The following is a 21197-nucleotide window of genomic DNA, read 5'->3' as shown; positions in this document are numbered from 1 at the left end:
GTATTTTAGCAAAAAAAAAAAAAAAATCCCAAGTGACTGTTGTTTGAAGAAAACTATTTTGAAAATTCTTAATTAACCATGGTTTCTCAAATTTAAATTGTTCTTGACAACTGAAATTCCTACAGTTCAGGGCAAAACAGACTACAGAACTTAAAAGGAAGATTCACCACTCATAAATTCAATATGTGTGAAAATCTGAGGGAGTGAAAGGAAACTATGTGGGAATAGAAACAAATTTAAAATTATGAAATATATATAGAATAATCAAAAAAGATCAACACTGCCAACTTTATAATAATATATGATATTGTCACTAGCATCTGTGTTTAATATCTGTTTACTTATTTTGCTTATAAAAATAGACTTTTGATTAGATTTCAGGTTAATTTCCATGGTAACTGCACGACTAAGAAGATGATGCTGTATTGACATTTGAAAAATATGAAATAACCCTGTTATTTTTTAAGTTTATTTATTAAAGAGAGAAATTTTCCATGGGTCTTAAGGGGCCCCTCAAATATCTCTGTATACTCAGTTCACCAACATACTATTTAAAGATGAACCTTCAAAGCTTCTTGATTTTGGGTGTGCTTTTTTAAGTTCTGAAGTTTTAAAGTTCAATTTTAACTTAAAATTTTAAGTTTTTAAGTTCAGTTTTAACTGCTTAATCTCTTGCTCTTGTGAAAAATCTTACTACTCTCAGTGAAATCTCGGCATGTTGCTCTTTTGCTAAGTTGGTGCCCCTTCAAAAGGTGCTAAATCTTGAGCTGGCCTGAGAATTCCTTTGCTGACGTTCTGCCTTGCCCTGTGTATCAGTGCCCCGTGGTTCAGGTGTGCAGAGCACAGGGAAGCAGGCAGGTGGTGAGCACAGGAGGAGCCCTGGAGCTCTGGGTTGTTTTTAGCAGTGCTACTCGTGACACTGACCTGAATCATTCATCCAGCTCACTTCTGAGGGCAAACAAATGTCATAGGGTTTCCAGGACCTGAGGGAGCCAACAAGTAAGGTGGAGAAGGACCTTTTACAAGGGCATGTAGTGACAGGACAAGGGGAATGGCTTCAAACTGAACAAGAGTAGGTTTGTATTAGATATTAGGGAGAAATTCTTTCCTGTGAGGCTGGTGAGGCACAGGAGCAGGTTGCCAAGAGAAGCTGAGGATGTCCCATCCCTGGAAGTGTCCAGTGCCAGGCTGGATGGAGCTCTGAGCAACCTGATCAAGTGAGAAATGTCTCTACCTATGACAGGGATTGCAATTAGATGATCTCTAAAGTCCCTTCCAACCCAAGCCTTTCTATGATTCTATGCTGATTATTTGTTGATCAAGTCTATTTTTCTGTGCTCTTCATTAGTACAGTAGATTTAGGGCTGCCAGTTCACAAACTGCAGCCACAGGTTTGGCAGAGAAAGGCACCTGAAATTCTTGATGGATTGGATATCAGAGAAAGGGGTGTGGGTCAGCCTGTGTCGGTCTTTTGGAGAGCACTGCTAAAATACAGATATTGGAAATGCATGGGTCAAGATCCACCTCCAAAGCAGATCTGCTTAGCAGAGATACAGGTGCTGGGGTAGGGAATTATGCTTGATTCCCTGACAAAATTTGCTTCATAGCACATCTACAAATCCCACAGGTCAAGAATTGGCTTGTGGCTTCAGCACATTCCTTCCCCATGGTAGGAAGGCAATGGCAGATAACCTGAGCTCATGTATCCATGTCTTCAGGATGCCTTTTTTATTACACTTTGAGTTGACCACAAGTTCATTGCATGGTTTAGGAACCCAAAATAATTGCAAGAATCATAAATTGTGTATGTATTCTTTTCCAGTAATTTTCAAGTATGAAATAAGGCTTAGACAGTCACTTTTATCTGTATCTGTTAGTGTGCTCCATGTCTCACCGTAACATCTGAACTGGTTTGCTGATTCAACAGGACTTCATAGTTAATTTGGAGACTGCCTAAGGCTTTATGAAATTTGGAGCCAGATAATGGGAAGAGAAGCAAAGATAAAGACTGCAGTGTAAGCCTCTGTATCATTAGACAAAAAGAAAAAAAATCTACAGTGGGAGAGAACCTACTGGAAAACATCTATTTATACTTTTGATCAACTCTAAATCCAGAAGAGATGAGAATTAATTAATACCAGTGATCACAGAAGTGTTACTTTCTGAAGCAAATTGAGTCTACATTTGTTTGTGTTTTCTTCTAGAGAGTTCATCCTTAATAGGAAACTTCCTTGAAATTTTGTTTGTATTACAGAGGAAATTTTCATGTAAGTTGCATGAACTTTAAAATAGGAAAGTGTAGGGGAAATAGAGCATTTAAAGTCAACTCTTTATTCTGCTTGCCTATTACATTTTTATGTTATCCTATTCCTATTGTTTACCTCACAGGAAAATAAATTTTTTTGGGGAAAGAAAAATCTATCCATATAGAGTGAGCTAATCTATGGCTTAACTACCTTTTGAGTCCAACTAAGATTTTAAAAGATAATATAGGCAGAACTTGATGGTCATTGATCATAAGGGTCTTTTTTACACCCCTCTGGAAAATATTACATATAAACCCTCCAATCTAGTCCATAAATATTGCAAAATATGGAGGCCACAAAATCAACACGAAGGAAATATATCTATAACCTCAAATAATTTTTTTGGTGTCAAAAGATGCACACAAACTATTTTTATGTATGAAAATACTTATTAGACAAAATAACTTGAAGCAGTGGAATAATTGGCATGTATTCAAATTGTGGTTAATTGAATTCTTCATCTGTGGCTTGGAGAGCCACATGGGGTACAGATTCTGCACAGAGGAAGCAATTTTTATTAACGGGATATAATTTAGAATGAGAAAACATATACACTCTGCCTGCAACATGGTTAATAATTAATATGGAATAAATACATAGACATACACTGAGTTACCATATTTCTACCTGTCACTCTGTAGAGTTTCAGCAACTCATTTGCATGCTAAGTAAGTATATTTATTCAGGGAGATGACACTGTAACACTACCTTCAAAAGTGGAAGACCTTTATGTCACAGCATCGGAAATGAGTCATCCTTGTTTTTAAAAAGGCAAAGTGAGATCAGAATGGTGATTTGATCTCATGCCTCCTTACATCTAAGAAGTTTGCTGGTTTCTGAAGTGACACTGTACTGTTAAAAGCTGATAACCAGTTCCAAAACTGACCATTATTTTTGAGGCTGGTCAGTTTTCCTGAATTAAAGAAAATTTAAAATCTCTTAAGAAAGAAAATTATTTCTGGTTTGCATTCTGACGATCTCTCACATATGCTGTTAATATTGGGATGTGTCTGCATGCAAAAAGCAAACTATTTGAAGGACTGAGAAGAATGTCTTGCAGGATGTGTGAGAAAGTATGTGACATCAATGAAGGGAATGGCTGACTGAAAGCCAACAGCACCACAGGGTTCAGCTCTGTTAGTAGCTTGCTGCATCGCTTTAAGCAAGTTGAGTTACACCTAATCTCAAAAACAGATAAAGCTATTTGGGATAAGGAATTCTATAAATCTAGATCTCAAAATGTCCTTGTGCACATATCAACACAGAGTGTGTTGGTACAAAGCCTAACCATGGCCTTTACCTCTGGAAAGATATAAACAGAATTTTAAGTCTAGTTACTTTTGAGACAGTGTCTTGACATGCACACAATTCTTGACTTCAATAAAACTGAAAAATATTCCTTAAATATTCCCTTGAATCAAAGCTCAAAACTCCAAATCTCTTGCAAGGATTTCTTAGCATTTCACCTGAACCGATTCAGTGCAATAATAGCACTTCCAAATATTTGCTTTATTTCTGCCATATTAATTTTATGAACCACAATGATATTTAATATTACTGAATTGAAGGACTGGACTTTATATTTCTTTCTCTTTTTAACAACAGGTGGTAACAATATTGGCAAACATGTCTGTGTTCGACCAGTGTGCTTCAGAAATCATTCAGGGAAATGGTATGTATTTTAGTTGATTTGTATTTTATATTTATTTCTGGAGAGTCTGAGTAGATGGGAATGTAGTACTTACAAGGTAAAGGAGAAAGGCTTCACTAATAAAGCTTCATTTTGCATCTTGTCTCTGCTGCATATTGCATATTGCTGCAGGGTGCAAAATGAGCCCTGGGGATGGTTCCACATAAATGAAATAAAATGCCACTGTTTTAGGAAACTGCATTTGTGACCACATTGTTGGTGTTCTGTGTGTGTGACTTCAAAGCAAAGTAGTAAAATGTGTTTCAGCAACCTGTACAGTGGTAATACAGGTAATGTGAGAAGGTGTAAATGCTTTATTAATACACCTTTAATATATGTATGTATTATATATTAATATACACTAAATTACAATGAAAATTCACATATATTGTTTTGCTAGGCCAAGTAGGCCTAACTCATGCTGGGTATTGCAGTGGATTGTCAGGGACAGTGACAGCAAGTAAAATTTGTGTATACATTCTGTCATGGAATTTCACAAGAAGTATTTGCCCCCTGGCTTTTGAGAGGGGTTGGCAGTCATCCTGGGTGTAAAACCTTTTTTGTGTCTGCCTAATGTTATAATAAACAGGTGCTAGTCAGAGGCCACATTCTGAAAATGGTCTTTGAATGCTGGAGAATTTAGGTACTTTCTTCTCAACTCTGACTTTTTTGTATGTTGATTGATTATTATCTAGCTGCATGGTTCTGATGATAATTCTCTGAATTATTTATGCAAATGTTCTAACAGTTAAAATCCTCTGATGCTACCTGATGTAATCTGAATGCCTAATAGCATATAGAGTTTAATAGCACATAATTGTCTTTACACTTAAAATAATCTAGAAAAGAGAAATCATCTTATTTTTTTGTGATGCTATAAGAAGAATATCAACTCCTACAGGCAACAATAAGTTAATGAAGCCACTTTGACAGGGATAACATTGTCTCTTCTGGAGTGAAGGGTTATACAGTAAAGTTCAAGAAACAGAATTTCATCATTTCCTTCATTAAAGGATTCCTCATTCTAAAATACCCTTAAACATTTGAGAAGGAAAATTTTAAAGGCTTGCTTAAAAATATGTAAACAAACAAAAAAAATTAACTGAGAGTGGAACTTCATTTAGAGACCTGAAATATGTGACTACAGGTTTTTCAGATAGTGATTACCTTCAGGTTAATTTAGAATCAAATAAGAAATTACATTTGGTTGGCTGAAATGAATTAGTGAAATTTAAAATACCAACTTTTAGAAGACGAAAGAGTTAGTGCATTTTCTAGTTCCAGAAGTTCTGTAGCTTTCTAGTGAAGACAAAAATGCATAGATCAGATGTGCCTGGGTGCTGAAGTCAAAAATGCAGACTTCATTTATGTATTCTCCATTCTCCCTTTTTGGGCAGTGGCTGGTCTGTATTAACCCAGATTTCCTTTACCCCTTTATTTTTTTTGCACTGAGTTTTTTTGTTGGAGAGCGGATAATGACGGCTCTTGCATCCTTGTAGGTGTTCAGCTTTTAATGGAGATGCTCTTTGAGAAATCCTCCTCTGGAAATCCAGCAGAAGCTGCAGCTTGTGAGCGAGTCCAGCAGAAATCTGCAGTTACCCTGGCACGGCTCAGCCGAGATCCCGAGGTGGCAGATGCAGCTGTAAAACTCAGCTGTAAGGATGTGTCTCCTGCTTAATGGCACTGAAAGAGGGCGGAACTGCCAGTCATGGAGAAGCTCTTTTTAATTTTTAGCCTCACTTGGTGAACTTTATGAGAGATATTCCCAATAGAGTCTGTCCAGAGGATGACTGAGGAGATGGAGCTAAATGAACCTCTGGCTTGTTTCCCAGAGAAGCCTGATGTGCAGCATCCACTCAACATGTATCTGTGCCTTGCTGTGCCAACTCACACTGCTGCCTCCTCATTCCTTTATGCAGGATCTGTCAGGGCACAGAAAACTGGGACCCCAGCAGGTCCAGATGTGATGAATCCAATGGGAGGGAATGTGTTCTTTGGGTAGGAGTTTTTTAAGGTGTGTGGGAGGATTGGTAGGGAAGAAATGGAGGTCACAATTTCCACTCTGAAACTGCAGCAGCAAGTAAAGCCAGTTTATTTGTTTATGCTTTACAACTATTAATTATGACTGCTCTGAACTGCATAGCTCCATGAAAAGTCCTTTAAGTATTTGCATATCATCTTTGCATTAGAGATCATATCTACTAAAAAAAGATAAATATGATGCATCTAAAAAATATTACAAAATAAGAAGTTGGTTTTCTAAATGATTTCTCCTGACACTCTTTTGTTGCTCTCAGGTATTCCTCGCCTGATTAAACTTTGCAGATCACCAACAGAAAGAAATAACAGTGATTCTGTTTTAGTGGCATGTCTGGTATGTACATTTTAATCTTCCTTTCATGCTTATACTGGAAAATTAAGGAAAAAAAATCCCTTTAGATTTCAAAATGCATAAGTATTGCCAAAATGTTTTAAATTCATGTTAGGGTCTCCTGCTTTTCCCCTTAAGCATAATCCTGTACACTGTCAATTATTCATCCTCGGATTGCAGACTTAAGCACATAAGGAAAAATGGCTTCATCTTCACATTATTGGACACCAAAAAATTTCCTTGGAACACTTTGGAATTTAAGGATTCATTAATTCCTAAATTCCATTCTGTGATGGTTCTGTGTTTGTTGAAATGAACCTTGAGTCATGGGTTTAATAGCCCTTTATCAGCACTCACGCATATATTTGAAAATATTTATGTAAAATATCAAAAAAAGTGATAAGATATTTCTTGCTTCCACTCCAATCCAATTTTTTGTTCTATTTGTGTTGCCAAGACAATACAGTGCCCAGCAAGGAGTGGGCACCAGAAGCTTAAGACTGTCTCTGCTCAGGAGAAAGGTACCATCTCCTGGCCCTGCACTGCATGGACTGTGAGCCAAATGCCAGAGCTGAATGATTTCACTGAGTTTTCTGTGAAAGGGCTCTGTGGACATGGGGGATCTAGGGTTGGAGCATAAGCTGTGATGAATGACGACTGAAGAATACTGTTTGACAGTGCTTTATGATATTAATGTTATTTTAAATGTAAAACTATTGCTCAGTTATTGCAGCCTGGTTATTAAGCAGGTCTCATTCAGGATGAAGAAACTATAAATGTGAGCATAGAAAATGCTGTGATTATTCTTCCTACATGCCAAGAAGACTTGTTAATCTTGTGTGGTTGGAGGAGAGACCACAGAGCGATGGCAGCAAACCAGAGTATGATTTTTGTCTCACTGAAGTTGTTGCTGCACATTCCTTGAATCCATGCCTATTGGTTGAGACATTATCTACCTCCCTGTCTTAGAAATTTGGCTTTTCCTGATATTTTAGTAACTACCTGAAGATGTTTTCTGATAAAAATGTGGCAAAAATATTGTCCTTGAGACATAAACTGCTTCAAGCTTTCATAGGTATTGTCACTGGTGTCTGAGGGCTTGCGCTGTACTTACACCTGCTGCTCAGGTCGAAAAGTAAAGTGCCCCAAAATAATTGCCATTGAATAACTTTGCATGACAGAAGATTCATCTGACAGATGAAGACAGTGAGGAGAGATTACCCAGGTAGCAGAACCCATAGACCTGCAGAGTTCAGTTTTGTTATTTAGGTATGGTTATTATGGATTCCTGAATGAAGACTTTGCCAAACCTGACTGCATTGCAAGGATGCTGTTTTGTTTTTCTAGGCAGCCTTGAGGAGACTGGCAGTTATGAGTCCTGATGGGCTGGAAGATTCAGATTTTCAGCAGCTGGTAAAGCCCAGACTTGTGGATTCTTTTCTGCTGTGCACAAATATGGAAGAGAGCTTTGTATAAATGGGAGCCAAAAATCTTTGAACAATAAGGAAGGTGATAGGTACACAGTAAGATAACACATGTACAATTTTATTTTGGTTTAGTCCTATTGTTATTTATGACTTATTTATTCTAAACCCATGAACATGGGATTTGTCAGAACAAAGGGACAGAATAAGAAAACTTGTTACTGTAGTTTGCAAAGGTAATTTTTTATTTTATTCTCCTGCCAAGACACACAAGACGTTATCATTGCCATCTAACAAAATGTTTTTTTTAATATAGTTAAATAAAGGTAATGAAGCCAAGAATTTGTTGTTCTGATGTTAAATGCTCCTAATAATGTTTTATCACTGATATTTTTCTATAGTTAGGACATTTTGTAGGTTTTTTAATAAATGTTTTAGCCTCATCTGTAGTAGGAGAAAAATAGTCCTGAAAGCTGCAAGTACATACTTTGAAATTAAAGGGATGTTACAGTTCTTAATTGTTGTTGTTTTTTAATAGAATTATATAACCAAGAGAAAAATTTCAAAAAAATTTCAAATACTGGCTTCAAATGATGCTAGAATACATTCTTAGGCTGTATAAAGATGTGCTCCATCAGAGGATACACACTAACAGAAAGCTCTTTATTTACATTGACTGAAATTTCCTAAAGAAATCCATAGAATTCTAGAAAAAAATCTTTGATGGTGTGTGTATTTTATCTCAGAATGTGAGATTTTCCACCTATTTTTTAAAATCATTACACAGTGATAATTTTCTCTCCTTTCCAAGCCTTGCAAGAACTGGAAATGCTAATGCCCAGACATGTTTTTAACATCCAAGCTACTGTTTTTGTGAAAAAGTTGTTCACACCTATACTAAATAATTTGAAGAGTTTAATTAGTTGTAACTTGAATTTTCATTTTTCTGACTTGCTAACTAGTTTTAAAGTATTTTTAAAACTTAAATGGGACTCTTAGGAGCTCTGGAAGTTGAGAAATGGATGATAACTTAAATAACAGATGTGATTTTTAAATCAACTTTTTTTCATTAGCATTCTTCTTAATTCTTTCTTTTTCCTTTCATTGAAAAACCACATCTATTGAAAATTACTCAATCAGCAGTATATTGGTATTCTTTTTTCCTTAACTTTTCACAAAGTACTCTGTAGATTATGAAAAAAATGATGTAATTTTTTCTTCATGGCTTCCAAACATTGCTTTGGATCATTTTATGATCTGCAATTTCAGGGTTCTAGGATATCTGCCAAAACTCCCCCACATTCCTTCCTTACTGTACTTTGTAGATATATTAAACAGCTTAATTAAATAATGTTTCTTTAGTGTTATGTGGTTTTTAGATGGAAAGCACCAGGAAATTGTGAACCTGTGGTTGCCTTCCACATTTTCTGTATATGAGAAATCTGTCCTGCATCAAGCAGTGAGACAATGGTGGCTACTTTTTTCTCCCTTGATTGTATGGGTTAAGAAGTCTCTGCCTTAATGTCTTTCTTGTGAGCTCTTCATATAATCAGCTCTATCTTGACTGAATTTTAAAACCTTACAAAACATACAATGACCTCTGTCATGAGCAGCTATTCAAAGGAAAGTCTTGAATCAGATTGTTCTAGTAAGCACAGAGATGAATTCTGGTGTTTTTTGCTCACTTTGAGACAGTTTCTTAAGTTTCCAAGATTGTTAAAATGTATGGTACTGTAAAGCTTTAATAACATTGTGTTAGTGATGGACTTTAACAGTTTCCTCACTAAGCAGAAATACATGTGTGAGCCATGGATTTCTTGGTATAAACAATGAATTAATAAATTTCATTAAAAATGAATCAAAAATAAAATCTTGTTGTTATAATTCTTATAGCCTGGCAAAACCCTGATAAAACACATCAAATTCTGTATGGAATTTCTGTACAGAACCTCATTCTGTCAGCTTCAGCTAACACCAGAGATATGAGTTTCTAGATGGAGTAGGGTTTATCACATAATAGGTAAATTTAAGATCTCATTTAAAGAAATTTTCCACTCATGCATAATGAACTGAAGTAGCTATTAAGAAAATGCCATCATGACTCATAATGTTTTAATGTAATTTCTAACAGATCAATCAAATATTCAGTGAGCAGGTTGGTAACAACTAATTTGCTCTCAAATACAGGAATGTGAATACCCATTGATTGAATTTACTACATATACTCTCAATCTGCAATATGGGTCCTTCATTCTAGGCCCATATTTTCCATTTAAATGTGTTCATATTACAGATGTGGCTGTTTATATTACTGAAGAAAAGTACGTTTAGATGGAAGTCATATTTGCAGCAGAAAATATATCTTGAAAAAGCCATTTCAGCAGACCTCTTGTCACCTAAGTGTCCTCAAAACCATTTTAGGTTTTGATTTTTTCACCTGGAGCTGTGCACTTTATTTTTGTATATGCTAAAGTTTATGGGAAAATAAACATGCCTCTAATTTTACTTCTTGATTTACTTGGAAATAATAAGTCATTATAAATATTGATTTATTTTTCTCATTACTTCTGAATGCGAATTCTGGATTCTGAATGAATTCTTGATTCTAAATGTTTGCTTTGAAAGTGACTCTTCAGCTTTTAAACAAAACAAACAAAAAAGAACAGTTTAAGCCAGAAAAAGCATTTTTTCTTTCAAGTTTAGTATTAAATACAATATTTAATATAAAGAAATTTTCACTAAAATAAGTATTCTAGTGGCTTAATCCTTGCACTCCCTGTGTCTATACATAGACAGGTAGGAGTGAGAGTGGAGAGTATATGTAATACATTCACAAATCAGCTCATTTATGTGGACTCATTGACCTACAGTGCCTGAATATAGGTTAGGTATTGGTTTAATCTTCCTGGAAAATGAATGTCAAACTTGTTAGAAATAATGTTGTTTCACTTAAATTCTTCTGAACATTTTCAGTTTTGTAGGAGATTAGAAATGCTTAACAAACATGCAGTGAGCTGCAGGATTCTTTGTAATTTTGATTTACACTCCAGAAACTTTGGACAATGTCTTCAAATTTCAGCTTTGGTTTCAAATTTTTTACAGATGTTCAGGGCCCAGATATTTCATTCATAGAATAAAGTTTGGTTATTCTCTGTTTATTGTGTACTTGGTACATGTGGGATTTTACTTGTTTGACCTTTTCAGTTTAAAATAGTATTTGTATTTACAAAGGATAAAATAATGTCTTTGTAATTTGCATACCTTAACTATTTTTTTGGGTTTGTCTGCTAGTATCCAAAAGATTACTTCATTTGTAGGGTTCTGCCTTTGTACAAGACTGATTCTGGTCTCTCATATGGCTAGTTACAAATTTTTCTGTTGACCATCTCTTTTTAGATAACAGCAATGAACAGTCAAAATAACCTTGGCTTTTGTATTTTGAGGAATCTGCTTTGATCTTCAGTTTAAATTTATATTAAATTTAATGTATTTAAAGAAGCACTCTAGACACTGTAAATTATTCACCAGTGTTCTCATTCTTAAGGGGAGGGAATATGGCTGTGGGAGGGGTTCCTGCTCTCCCTTGGGAGGCAGCAACAGTTTAGAAAAAGGTTGCCAATCACCTGCTGCTCTCCACCCCAGAAGAGCTGTCCGTCAATGTTTAGCATACTCCCCAGTTCCAGAAATGGTTATCCCCAATGGTTATCCCCATTGGCCCCTGTTAGAATACCACTCCTCCTCTGTACCCCGATTAGTTCTCTGTATGTCACCCCACTCTGTCTCCCCCCCTTTACCCGTTACCCATTGGCTGTTTTGTACCCTAACCACTCCTACTCCTTTGCCCTTAATACCCAGCCCCGCCTTCCCTCGGGGCTCCCGGAGCTGGCTCCCTTCCAGAGAGCTTGTGTTCCCTCGTCTTCCCCCTCCTGTTCCTGCGACTCTCCTACACTAAAGCCTCTAGGAATACAGCTACTCCGGAGCCCTCTCGTCCTTACGGTGGAGCTATCCGGGTTCCCGCCACATCCTCCCCGCGGACCGGTCCTCTGAGGGTTTTCCCCCAGACTGGCTGGGCACCCGGGTGAAGCCCGGAGGACTTGTAATTTAATACAGATGGCATTAAGCATTGAAAAAAAGGTCCAGAGTGAATTTGTTAATGGGAGTTGGAAGTGCAGAACTGGTGGGAAGGTGGGTGAATAATTTCAGCCCTTGACAAGCTCAAGAACTGGGAACAAGAAAAAAACAGGATCATCTATTCTAGATATTTATGCTCTTTGTGGAGACCCTTATCTCTATTTTCTGGCTTGCTCTTGGATCTGAGTTTCTTTTTCCAGCTGTGACAAATGTCTTCCTCTTGGGAGTATATTTGTCTAAGCTAGTTATCTAACAGAAGAGAGTTGCACTCCAAGGTCTGGTTCTGCTAATTACTATATTGATAAGGTTTTTCCTGAGAAACTAAGTAACAAAAATACCTTGTTAAATACATGTAATAAGGATCAGCTAGAATAGAAAGAAATGTTTATTGTTCTTAGGACAAGGGGAAGGACCAACATATCCTCCAAAAAGCCTGAGAGAAAGTATAGGTATATCAGCTTATACTTTCATGTTTTGGTACTTTTGCAAGCAGACCTGATGACTTAGAGTTTATGAATTGATCAGTTGTCAGCCAAATAATCACTGAATCAGAGAAATAAAAGAAACCCACTAGACCTACAGCCTGAATGCTGGAAAATCAAAGATTTTCCTCTTTCATTTTCAATAGCCAATTGATGACTTTTTAATAATTAAAGTGTGCCTAGAACCCAAAGAAACCTATGGGAAACCAGTGGGGCAAAAAAAGAGTAGCAGGTAATGCTGCTAATTTGCTTTGGAAAGAAATTTAAAAGGATTAAAAGGCTTAAATGATGTGAAGAAGGAGGTGTGTATAATGCAGTCACCTATCACTGCTGTGATCACTTGTGCTACAAATCACTGCTCATACCCTCTTTAAGCTTTCTGGATTACCTCTGGGTTTTAGCCAGCTTTTGTCTACATTCCTCGCAACATTTAGAACATGATATAATAATGCATATGTCTTCTAAGTGATCTACTTAGTCTGATTTATTTATATTTAATACCCCATATTGTAAAAATTTCCTTTTTTGAATAGTTCTGAAAGGATAAACCTAACAATTTTTGTCTGTTATGTATGCTCATCAGGTGAGACAAAGATTATGATAAATCAAGAAGGTATATCTAAAAGGATCCAGAAACAGATACGTATGTTTCCACTTGCATCAAAAGAATAATTATGGGCCCAAATGATCTAGGGGAGTTTTATTTGATGCCACTTCTGACTTCTATAAGTCAGTTTGCTTGCACTGAAGAAGAGCCAGAGGTAACCCAAGGTTTCCAGAATCTTGCTAGAGTTAGATGTGTAGAGGTCTAACATATCAAATAAATAGAAATAAAGTCTTACAATATGAAACTAAGGAAAAAAAAAAACCAACCTTTTTAAATCAATGATTTAAGAAGTTTATCCTATCAGTAGAAGAAATTGTCATGTGCTTTATCTAGGGGGGAATTGTGAACTGTTAGAAGTTCAGTTCTGCAAGTACAGTCCAGACAAGCAATTTAGGTCCTTTCTGTAGGCCACAGAGAGAAATATAGGAAAATGGTGCTGATGATTTCTTTGAGGGAGCTGTCTAAACACCTTGACATCTGGGTCTTAATTGAAATCAGGGGAAATGAATTCCAGGCTCAGTCTGGAGACAAAGGGGAGGCACTTTTTCAACTCTGGTTTTACATGCTGTTTTACATATCAAGAACAATTTCCCTCAAACTAGAAGATTTTGCAAGATCAGACTCTTGTTTTGAAATGACAAAGACATCATTGACTTGTTTGGTATGTGCTAACTGATGAATTCTGTTTGCCAGTGTTTTAAAACAATTAACAATAGCTGCACCAACTCATTGATCTCATGATAAGGTATCAGATTATAGGTTTATTACTACAGAAAAATATCTTGTATTTGAAAAAAAGGGAGAAGAGAAACAGACACTAAATAAGAACTCCAAAGTGAGCTATCCTGGACAATATGTGAAATTGTCCTGAGCGCATCAATAGTATTGCACATGCCAGGAAAGCTACTCCTCACCAGAAAACAAAACAAACACAAATCCATTCAAACCCAGTGCACCTTCCTTCCCAAAAGTAATGAGCTGAGCTGGAAGAAGAAGAAAGGACACTTCATTACAAGGCAGAGCCTGAAACAAAGCAACATCACAGGTAAGTGACAGATATTGAGGATTTTTCCAGGTGGTGTAGGCTATCCCATGCTGGCTTGGAAGTTGCTTACTATCAAGACCATTGCTAAACCCTTGCATAGAAGTCTCTGTTGCTATGCTACTGTGGCTTAATCTTTGAGCTAGCAAATGTTGGGAACCCTTTCTTGAGTCAAGAATATGCTTTCCATCAATGTTGCTGATGACAGATGTGTGGTAGTTCAAAACTACATTTCTCTCTAATTTTCTCTAGGCCTTTCCTGCTGATGTCAACAGATTAATGCTCCCCTTTAGAGTGAATGGCAGCTGAAGGATTAGCTCAGTACAAGGGAAAGCTATTGAGAGTTCAAACCCAACATCTGTGAAACTGGACAGTGACATTTTTTACAAGGTATTTGCAGGTGCTGTCTCACTGCTGTTTTATATCTTAATCAAGGCAATCTCTTGGTCTAACATCTTGGCTAAAATTTTCTCTGTTTCCTCACTTGCACTGTTATCACCATCTCACAGCTGTTTCTCCTCAGATATTATCTAGTTTTCTTTTTTTGAAGCATCATACTTATAGTTACCAACATAGTGGCTAGTGCACTTAGAATTTTGGGATTCTGCTGCAAAGACCAGATGAATGTTCATGAGTTTTTCCTCTTCTCATCTTTTGTTTCTCTTGCCTATGTAGGCTAAAAAATACAGGAGTGAAGTGTTCCTTTCCATCCTTTTGTATGATACTGAGGTCTCTAAGATTGTTCCTTTAATCTGAGGCCTTTTAAAGAGAATTTATTTGGAAAAATATTAAAAACAAAGACCAATTCCTTTGATAGTACCAGTATGGTTCTTTTTGTTTGTGACCCTATCTATTCCTTGTGTGGAAATGTCTTTGGAGCTTTTTTGCAGTTAATAATCTGACATGGCTGTACTAGAGATGTCTGTTGTGTCCAACACCTGTTCAGCTGCAGCTTTCATTCACTAAAAACAGCTGATTTCAAACTTTTTTTTTCATTTATAGAAAATTATTTCAGCACTTCTGTTGCTTGCAAGCTCATCTAAGAGCCCCTTTTGTTGCTTCTCATACTCAGTAGAAGTTCTGCCTTCTTCATTTATCCTTTGATTAACTTTTTAATTTGTTCACTTTTCTCATTATGTGTATCAATAAAATATTGCAGCTGTTTTAATTCAGATTTAAATGCTACAAGTTGGTGTGACCAATAATCAAAAAGGCTGCTGAAAATTAAATCATTAAAATATGGTTTTGGAAGAGAGGTGTTATTGACACCAGGATCTCAGGCTTTAAGTATTTTGAAGGTACTTTTAAGGTAGAGTGTCTTTCACTAATGAAGTATGGATATATTTTTATTGAAAAAATTCTTTCTTAAGTATTTGGATTTTTTTTTTTAATTAGAAACGTTTCTATTAAAAACACCATAAAAAAACTTTTGCAAAAGATTTTACCAAAGAGGTTCTTAGAATTTGTTTTCTTTAATGACATTTCACAAAGGCCTTATGTGCTGTTTTACCTTGAGTTCAGAAATGACAGTATTACCAGAAAAAAAAAAAAACCTAGTTTCACCCAGGGGCTATTTTTCCAAGCAAATGACCAAACATCACGTGTTTGGTTTTACTTGCAGCACTATGGTAGTTCTGTGCTGCAGACTGAAGGTGTGTTCTGTGTGGGAGGCCAAGGGGCAGGAAATGTATGAAATACAAGCGAAAACAAAGATCTTGCTGAAGGTGCTTCGTCCTTATCATTTGGAGAGTGCTCCATGGCCCCTGTGGAGTTCAGATGTCCACTGCCTTCACTCAGTATCCTCTAGGCTTGTTTACTTTTTCAGAAAGCCTTGAGTGGTAATTTCTCTCTGTTCCCATCATGACAGCTGAGCGCTGCAACCCTGTGAATAATTCTGATTTTGTCTGCATACCTCTTTCTTTCTGCTTTATTTGTAACGCTTGCTGAAGAATCATCTTCCTTACTATTTGTTTACTCGTTACAGGCTTTTCTGAAATCTAAGAAAACTGCAGTCAAACTCACCACATAATTAATATGTTTCTTCTGTGTGAAGACAGCATTATTTTTGTAATACTGAAGCTTATTCTGGAAAATCTAATCAATTTTGTCAGGAAGAGCTGCTCATATTATTCTCCTCCATTTACATACTCTTGTCAATAAACTGCTTTTAACAGTTCAAGCAAAAAAATCTCTCTTCAAATTTAACTTATTTTCAAACAAGGAAAAAATTTCAAACGTATAACATGAAAGCTTGTTTCTTTAAAAATTAGAAAGCAATTAGAGAATCTCCTAAAAGGAGTCAATTGTCACGTAGCAGCCCAAGGTTTTGCCATAGACTACATTTTTCCTTTTACTTGAGAAGGAGTACAGTGTTGCTATTGTTCAGTTTCATGTTAGTTCTGGCTGCTATTCTACAAATCCCATGGACAATAGAGTAATTTAGAGGCCCTTTTGCAGCTGGGTGGGAAAGGAATTGCAACAATAATGGTTTAAATATTCTTTAAAAGTGCTTGATAGTTTTTTAACTTGTTCTGGTGACCTGATCCCATGAATAAAGACATTTAAAAAAGTCTAAGGGATGCATTTGAATCTTATCTCGCTTCCTAAAATACTTAAAAACCAATTTTCCTTACATCTGGAATGTCTTTAGTAAGTTTGGCTGTTTTAATCTGGGTGAAATCTGAATGAGAGCAAGTAATCTAGAGACCTGCAAATGAACCTTTCTGAAATCTTTAAACCACTGCTGAACTCAGAAATATATGATCATTATACACTGTTATGCATCCAAACTCTCTTCCAAGTCTTAAGGGGTGAATGTAGCCAGAAAGTCAGCTTCCCTTGGGGCCACCTGCTAAAGTGACAAAAAAAAGTCACACAAAACATTTTCTTGCCCAGGGAACTGCTGAGAATTAATTTTGTCCTCTAATATTCTTTAGAAAATGTAAAATTTTTCGCTAAAGAAAAAGATTATAAAAATCTCTTCAGAAAATTAAGTTTAGACTAAAGAATTTTTTCTCTAGCAGAATAAGGTTTTCTTAATGTGGTTTTTCACATTACAATGTCCTGTGGATCTGAGTTGCTTTTAAAAGAGCAGAGTAAATTTTTTTTTTTTATTTCATGATGCAGAGAAATATAAAGGGATTTATTAATTTATTAAATTTAAAATAATAATTATTAATTAAGAAAGTGTATTAATTGTCAGATGTGAGGGGTCAAGGTCAGTGTAAGCAAATGAATATCCATTGATGTTGTTTCTCAAAGATGCAGACTTTACCTGGAATTGAGTTTTATCTGATATTAATTTAAAGATATTTTCTTCCATAGAGACTTAGTGTGCAAAGAAGAAGGTAATGTCTGTCTGGATGTGACTGAGCAGAAGCATGAGCCTTCTTCCATGATGTCAGAACTCCAGGCCTCGTGGGTGTCCTGTTCCCATTGGGAGTGGAGAAAAATGTAGCCATGAAAATCAGGTGAACTGAAGCACGAGGCCTCATTTTTCCTGGTAGGAGAGGATAACAGCAAGGAAAAGCTGAAAAGAATTGAACCCAAATGTTTAGGAAGGAGACACTACTGGGGCTTTTTGAAACTTGGGAAACAAAAGCAAATGAAATGTTGCAGGGAATGGTTATGAACGCTGGAAAACTAACTGTAGTCACAATCAGGGTTATAGTTACAATCAAAGTATCATTTAAAACTTTGATATTTATGAAGTATCAACTGAAAAACAAAAAAATTAATACAACACTAGGTACTGTTTTGTATTAGCAACAACATCACAATTGGCAGCTGATCTGCACGTGCCTTGGTTTGCAATAGTGGCAGTTCTAGAAGCTCATTAATTCATTGGCACAGATGAGGAAAATGGATATATTCTTTTTCTGTCAAAACAAAATGTAACCCAAAGCAAAAGGAGTCTCTGTGCTTTCACAACTCATGATGAAGTGCAAACTGAGTTTTCAAAAGCTGCTTTTAGATGTACTTAAGGACTTGCTGGGGGAGAAGTGGGGACATCTACTGGAATTTTAAAACACTTCATCATATGTTTCCAAGGCTGCTAGTGAGACATATTTGGTTTAGGTCTAAAGTTGGATGAATAATGCAGAAACAATATCTACTTATATTTGTGCAAATTTGGAAGCAAATCTTCAGCCATCTTGGGGCTGCCTTTGGTGTCATTTCCTGCACACACTCACAGTTATTAAACTTTAATCTCATAACTGTTGGCAGAAAATAAATGTTAAGCTCACACAGGAATACTATGAAAAGTGAATTTCTAATGTGCTTTCTGTAAGCCTGTCTGATTCCATGAGTTACATTCATTAGACTGGAGGATGGAAGCAATATTATAAGTGATTTATGGGAGTAACTGCAATTGAACAGTGAGTTTGTGCTTGGAGTAGCAGCTCCTTACTTTAAAAGAAATTAAAAAAGAATTCAATGAGGAAGGAATATGTGAAGGAAATTGCAACCCACTCCCCACATTTCATGGTAAGAAGGAAGGAAACTCATCCATCATTAAATGCATTCATTAAAAATTATTCATTCAGATCCATTTAAAGCATGTTCTAACTTTAATCTCCTAATTTCTTGGGGCTAGATTGTGATGTGTCCTGCATGCTCAATAAGAGCATGAAGGCTCTTCCTGCATCCTGATGTAGGTTGCTTGGACCTTGGGACTGGGCCTGCAGAAGCAGCAGTGTTTTGGATGTGCTCCCTTTCTCTCCCCAGAGAAAGCCTGGGGAAGGGAAGGGAAGGGGAATAAGATTGCAGAAGGGGAAGCTATCCCTCTTGATATAGAAATCCTGGCTTGCTGGGTTTGGATGAGGGTCAGGGTTTCCCAAAATTTTACTGCTATGAACCAGTGAATAAATAATTTCTGCTGGGACAAGGAAGGTGTAGGTAAAATTGGCCTGAAGGGGTGTTTTCCAGTGTTATCTGTGTGCCACTGCAATTTGCATGTCCCATGCCCTTCAGTCTATGCCTTATTTTAATCCTTAAAGTTCAAAGACCTTATGACTTTATAAAGTTTATGACCTGATTGTATGATGTGATTGTGTCATGCAATTAAAAGTTGTTGAAAATGAGAAACAGGAGTTTTCCCACTCACCTTAGACTAAAAGCCAAATTAACAATGTTTGAAGTACATTGGTACTTCACAGGCTGGTCCACAGAGTTTCACAAACTCTCTATTTTACTGGGCTCTTTGCATTGTAAACCTTTGCATACAATGGGCAAAATAAATGGTGTGATTTCTGGTGGGCAATGTTAAATGATTGCTCAGCAATATTTAGAGTAACAGACACAAGAAATGCCATGGACAAAATGGAGAATGTTGTTCCTGTTAAGTCCCACCACCCTTTTTTAGTCTTACTAAGAACTGCTTTAAATATTGGTTTGTGTGTACTGTGTGTGTATCTATATATATATATATATACACTACTCTTTCGTTAAAAATTGTCAGATCTGTGAGAAACTTTCTGTGATGACAAAAGAGAACCATTTGCTGCTCATCAAAATGCACATTTACCTCCAGTCTTACCCTTAATATTCTATTCTTTCAGCCTTCAGCTGGGTCCTGGGAATCAAAGGAGATCCCAGTCACCACAGCTTTCTCAGTAATGGGGTTTGTTTTGCACAGTTTGCACTGTGCTCTGGTTCTGAGACTGTCTGGTTAAAGAGATCACAAGTGACAATCTCACTTACCTGCTGCTCATTATGATTAGTTTGGGTGTCAGCATTATGGTGAGAAATGCTCACATGACTGTTTTCTGACTTTAGTAATAAGTTTTAATCAACCAGTTTTGTTAGGAAGTGTTGACTTTCCTGCACTGTGTCTCTGATTTACTAAATTGACACATTTCTATCAATATATCAGTTTCATTTGGTTGGCCTGCTGCTCCCAAGTTTTCTAAATTTATCCAAAATAACCCATTTTTAATTGAAAAGAGATTCCCTGAGTCTGTATGCATATCCACATCCATTTCTAACCATTTTTGAGGCTTAAATCTGCTCCTGTTGTAGACCCTCCAGTATCCAAAATGTGGGGGCAAATTATTGTATATTTCCAATTAGTACTTTTCATAATTACACTTTAGTGGATCAGGTAATTGCTGGGGAAACATACCTGTATGTTAGAAATGCCAGAAGCTGCCTGCACTCTGATGCTGGCAGAGCTTCTGGCACATATTCAGAGTATTTTAGTACTACATCCACCTATACAAGCTGAAGATGTGGCTGAAGGCATTAAAGTAAAAATACTCCTATGTTAAGCTAGTAAGACAATAAATGATTGAGGGTGCAAGTACTAAAATCTTCCTCAGACAATAGCACATAATATCCAATTAATAGTTGTGGTAAATATGTCTGAAATAGACTCCATATCATTTCTGGCAAGAGTTGCTTTCAATAGGAGATTACAGAGAACATTTAAATTAGCTGTAAGAATTATCCTGAATAACAAGCTCATTATTTACTATATTTGCATTTTGTTAAGTTTATTAGTTGTACTGCCTGGCTAGATTTTGTGGCTCATTTTCTGTCCTTTCTGCACAAAAGCCCAACTATGGAACGTTTCTGAAAGCAACAATTGTGATTTTATAATGAACCACAAGAGGGGGGAGAATGAACATAAATGAAAGAAATTGATTTTAATGAACAACTGTTACATTTAAGGCAATGCTCTATCAATGCTGAATTTAGGAATCTTGGCCAGGTGTTGGCTGTGGAATGAAGAGTTTGAACTGATAGTGAGATGTTTTCCCTAAGATTCATCTCTTCTGGTCTGCTGATTTATTGCTGAGCTTCTCTTAAAGCTGTGGGCAAGACACACTCCCAAATGTTTCTTGCTATGCTGAGTGTGCTCATCCCTTTCTTTATTGCCTTGATCAAACACAAACAAATGCTAATGAAATGATAAAAATAGAGATCTCTCTGACCTGAATAATCAGTTTTATAACTTCCTACCCTGCCTTTTAATTTTTTCCCACATTTATACAAAGGAGCTCTCTAACGCAAGTAATCAAGGAATTCCTCCCTAGTGCATAGATGAGTTTTTGGTGTAAAAATGAAAAATAAATCAGCTTAGTCTTGTGATTATGGACTGATACAGGACTGGTGAATTTCCAAGAGCCTACTCTTTAAAGAA

The 21197-nt window shown here is 36.4% G+C and overlaps 1 protein-coding gene across 5 annotated transcripts in view; it reads left to right on the top strand.

Annotated features, from left to right (window-relative positions):
• The window catches only part of INSC (INSC spindle orientation adaptor protein), a 126184-nt gene extending 117880 nt beyond the window's left edge, over positions 1-8304 (top strand). For 4 of the 5 annotated variants that reach the window (XM_053980635.1, XM_053980637.1, XM_053980638.1 and 1 more), the window contains 4 exons: positions 3912-3978; positions 5496-5651; positions 6294-6370; positions 6825-7770. In XM_053980635.1, coding sequence (XP_053836610.1) covers positions 3912-3978; positions 5496-5651; positions 6294-6370; positions 6825-7007 — 483 coding nt within the window. In that variant the 3' untranslated portion in view covers positions 7008-7770. Of the gene's footprint in view, positions 1-3911; positions 3979-5495; positions 5652-6293; positions 6371-6824 lie in introns of all 5 variants that reach the window. The other variant, XM_053980636.1, reaches the window with a different exon arrangement.
• Positions 8305-21197: the final 12893 nt, after the last annotated feature.

The sequence above is a fragment of the Vidua macroura genome, chromosome 6 (assembly GCF_024509145.1).
Source record: "Vidua macroura isolate BioBank_ID:100142 chromosome 6, ASM2450914v1, whole genome shotgun sequence".
Lineage (NCBI taxonomy): Eukaryota > Metazoa > Chordata > Aves > Passeriformes > Viduidae > Vidua > Vidua macroura.
Note: the sequence above shows the minus strand (reverse complement) of the source record. Positions and strands in the feature narration are given on the sequence as shown.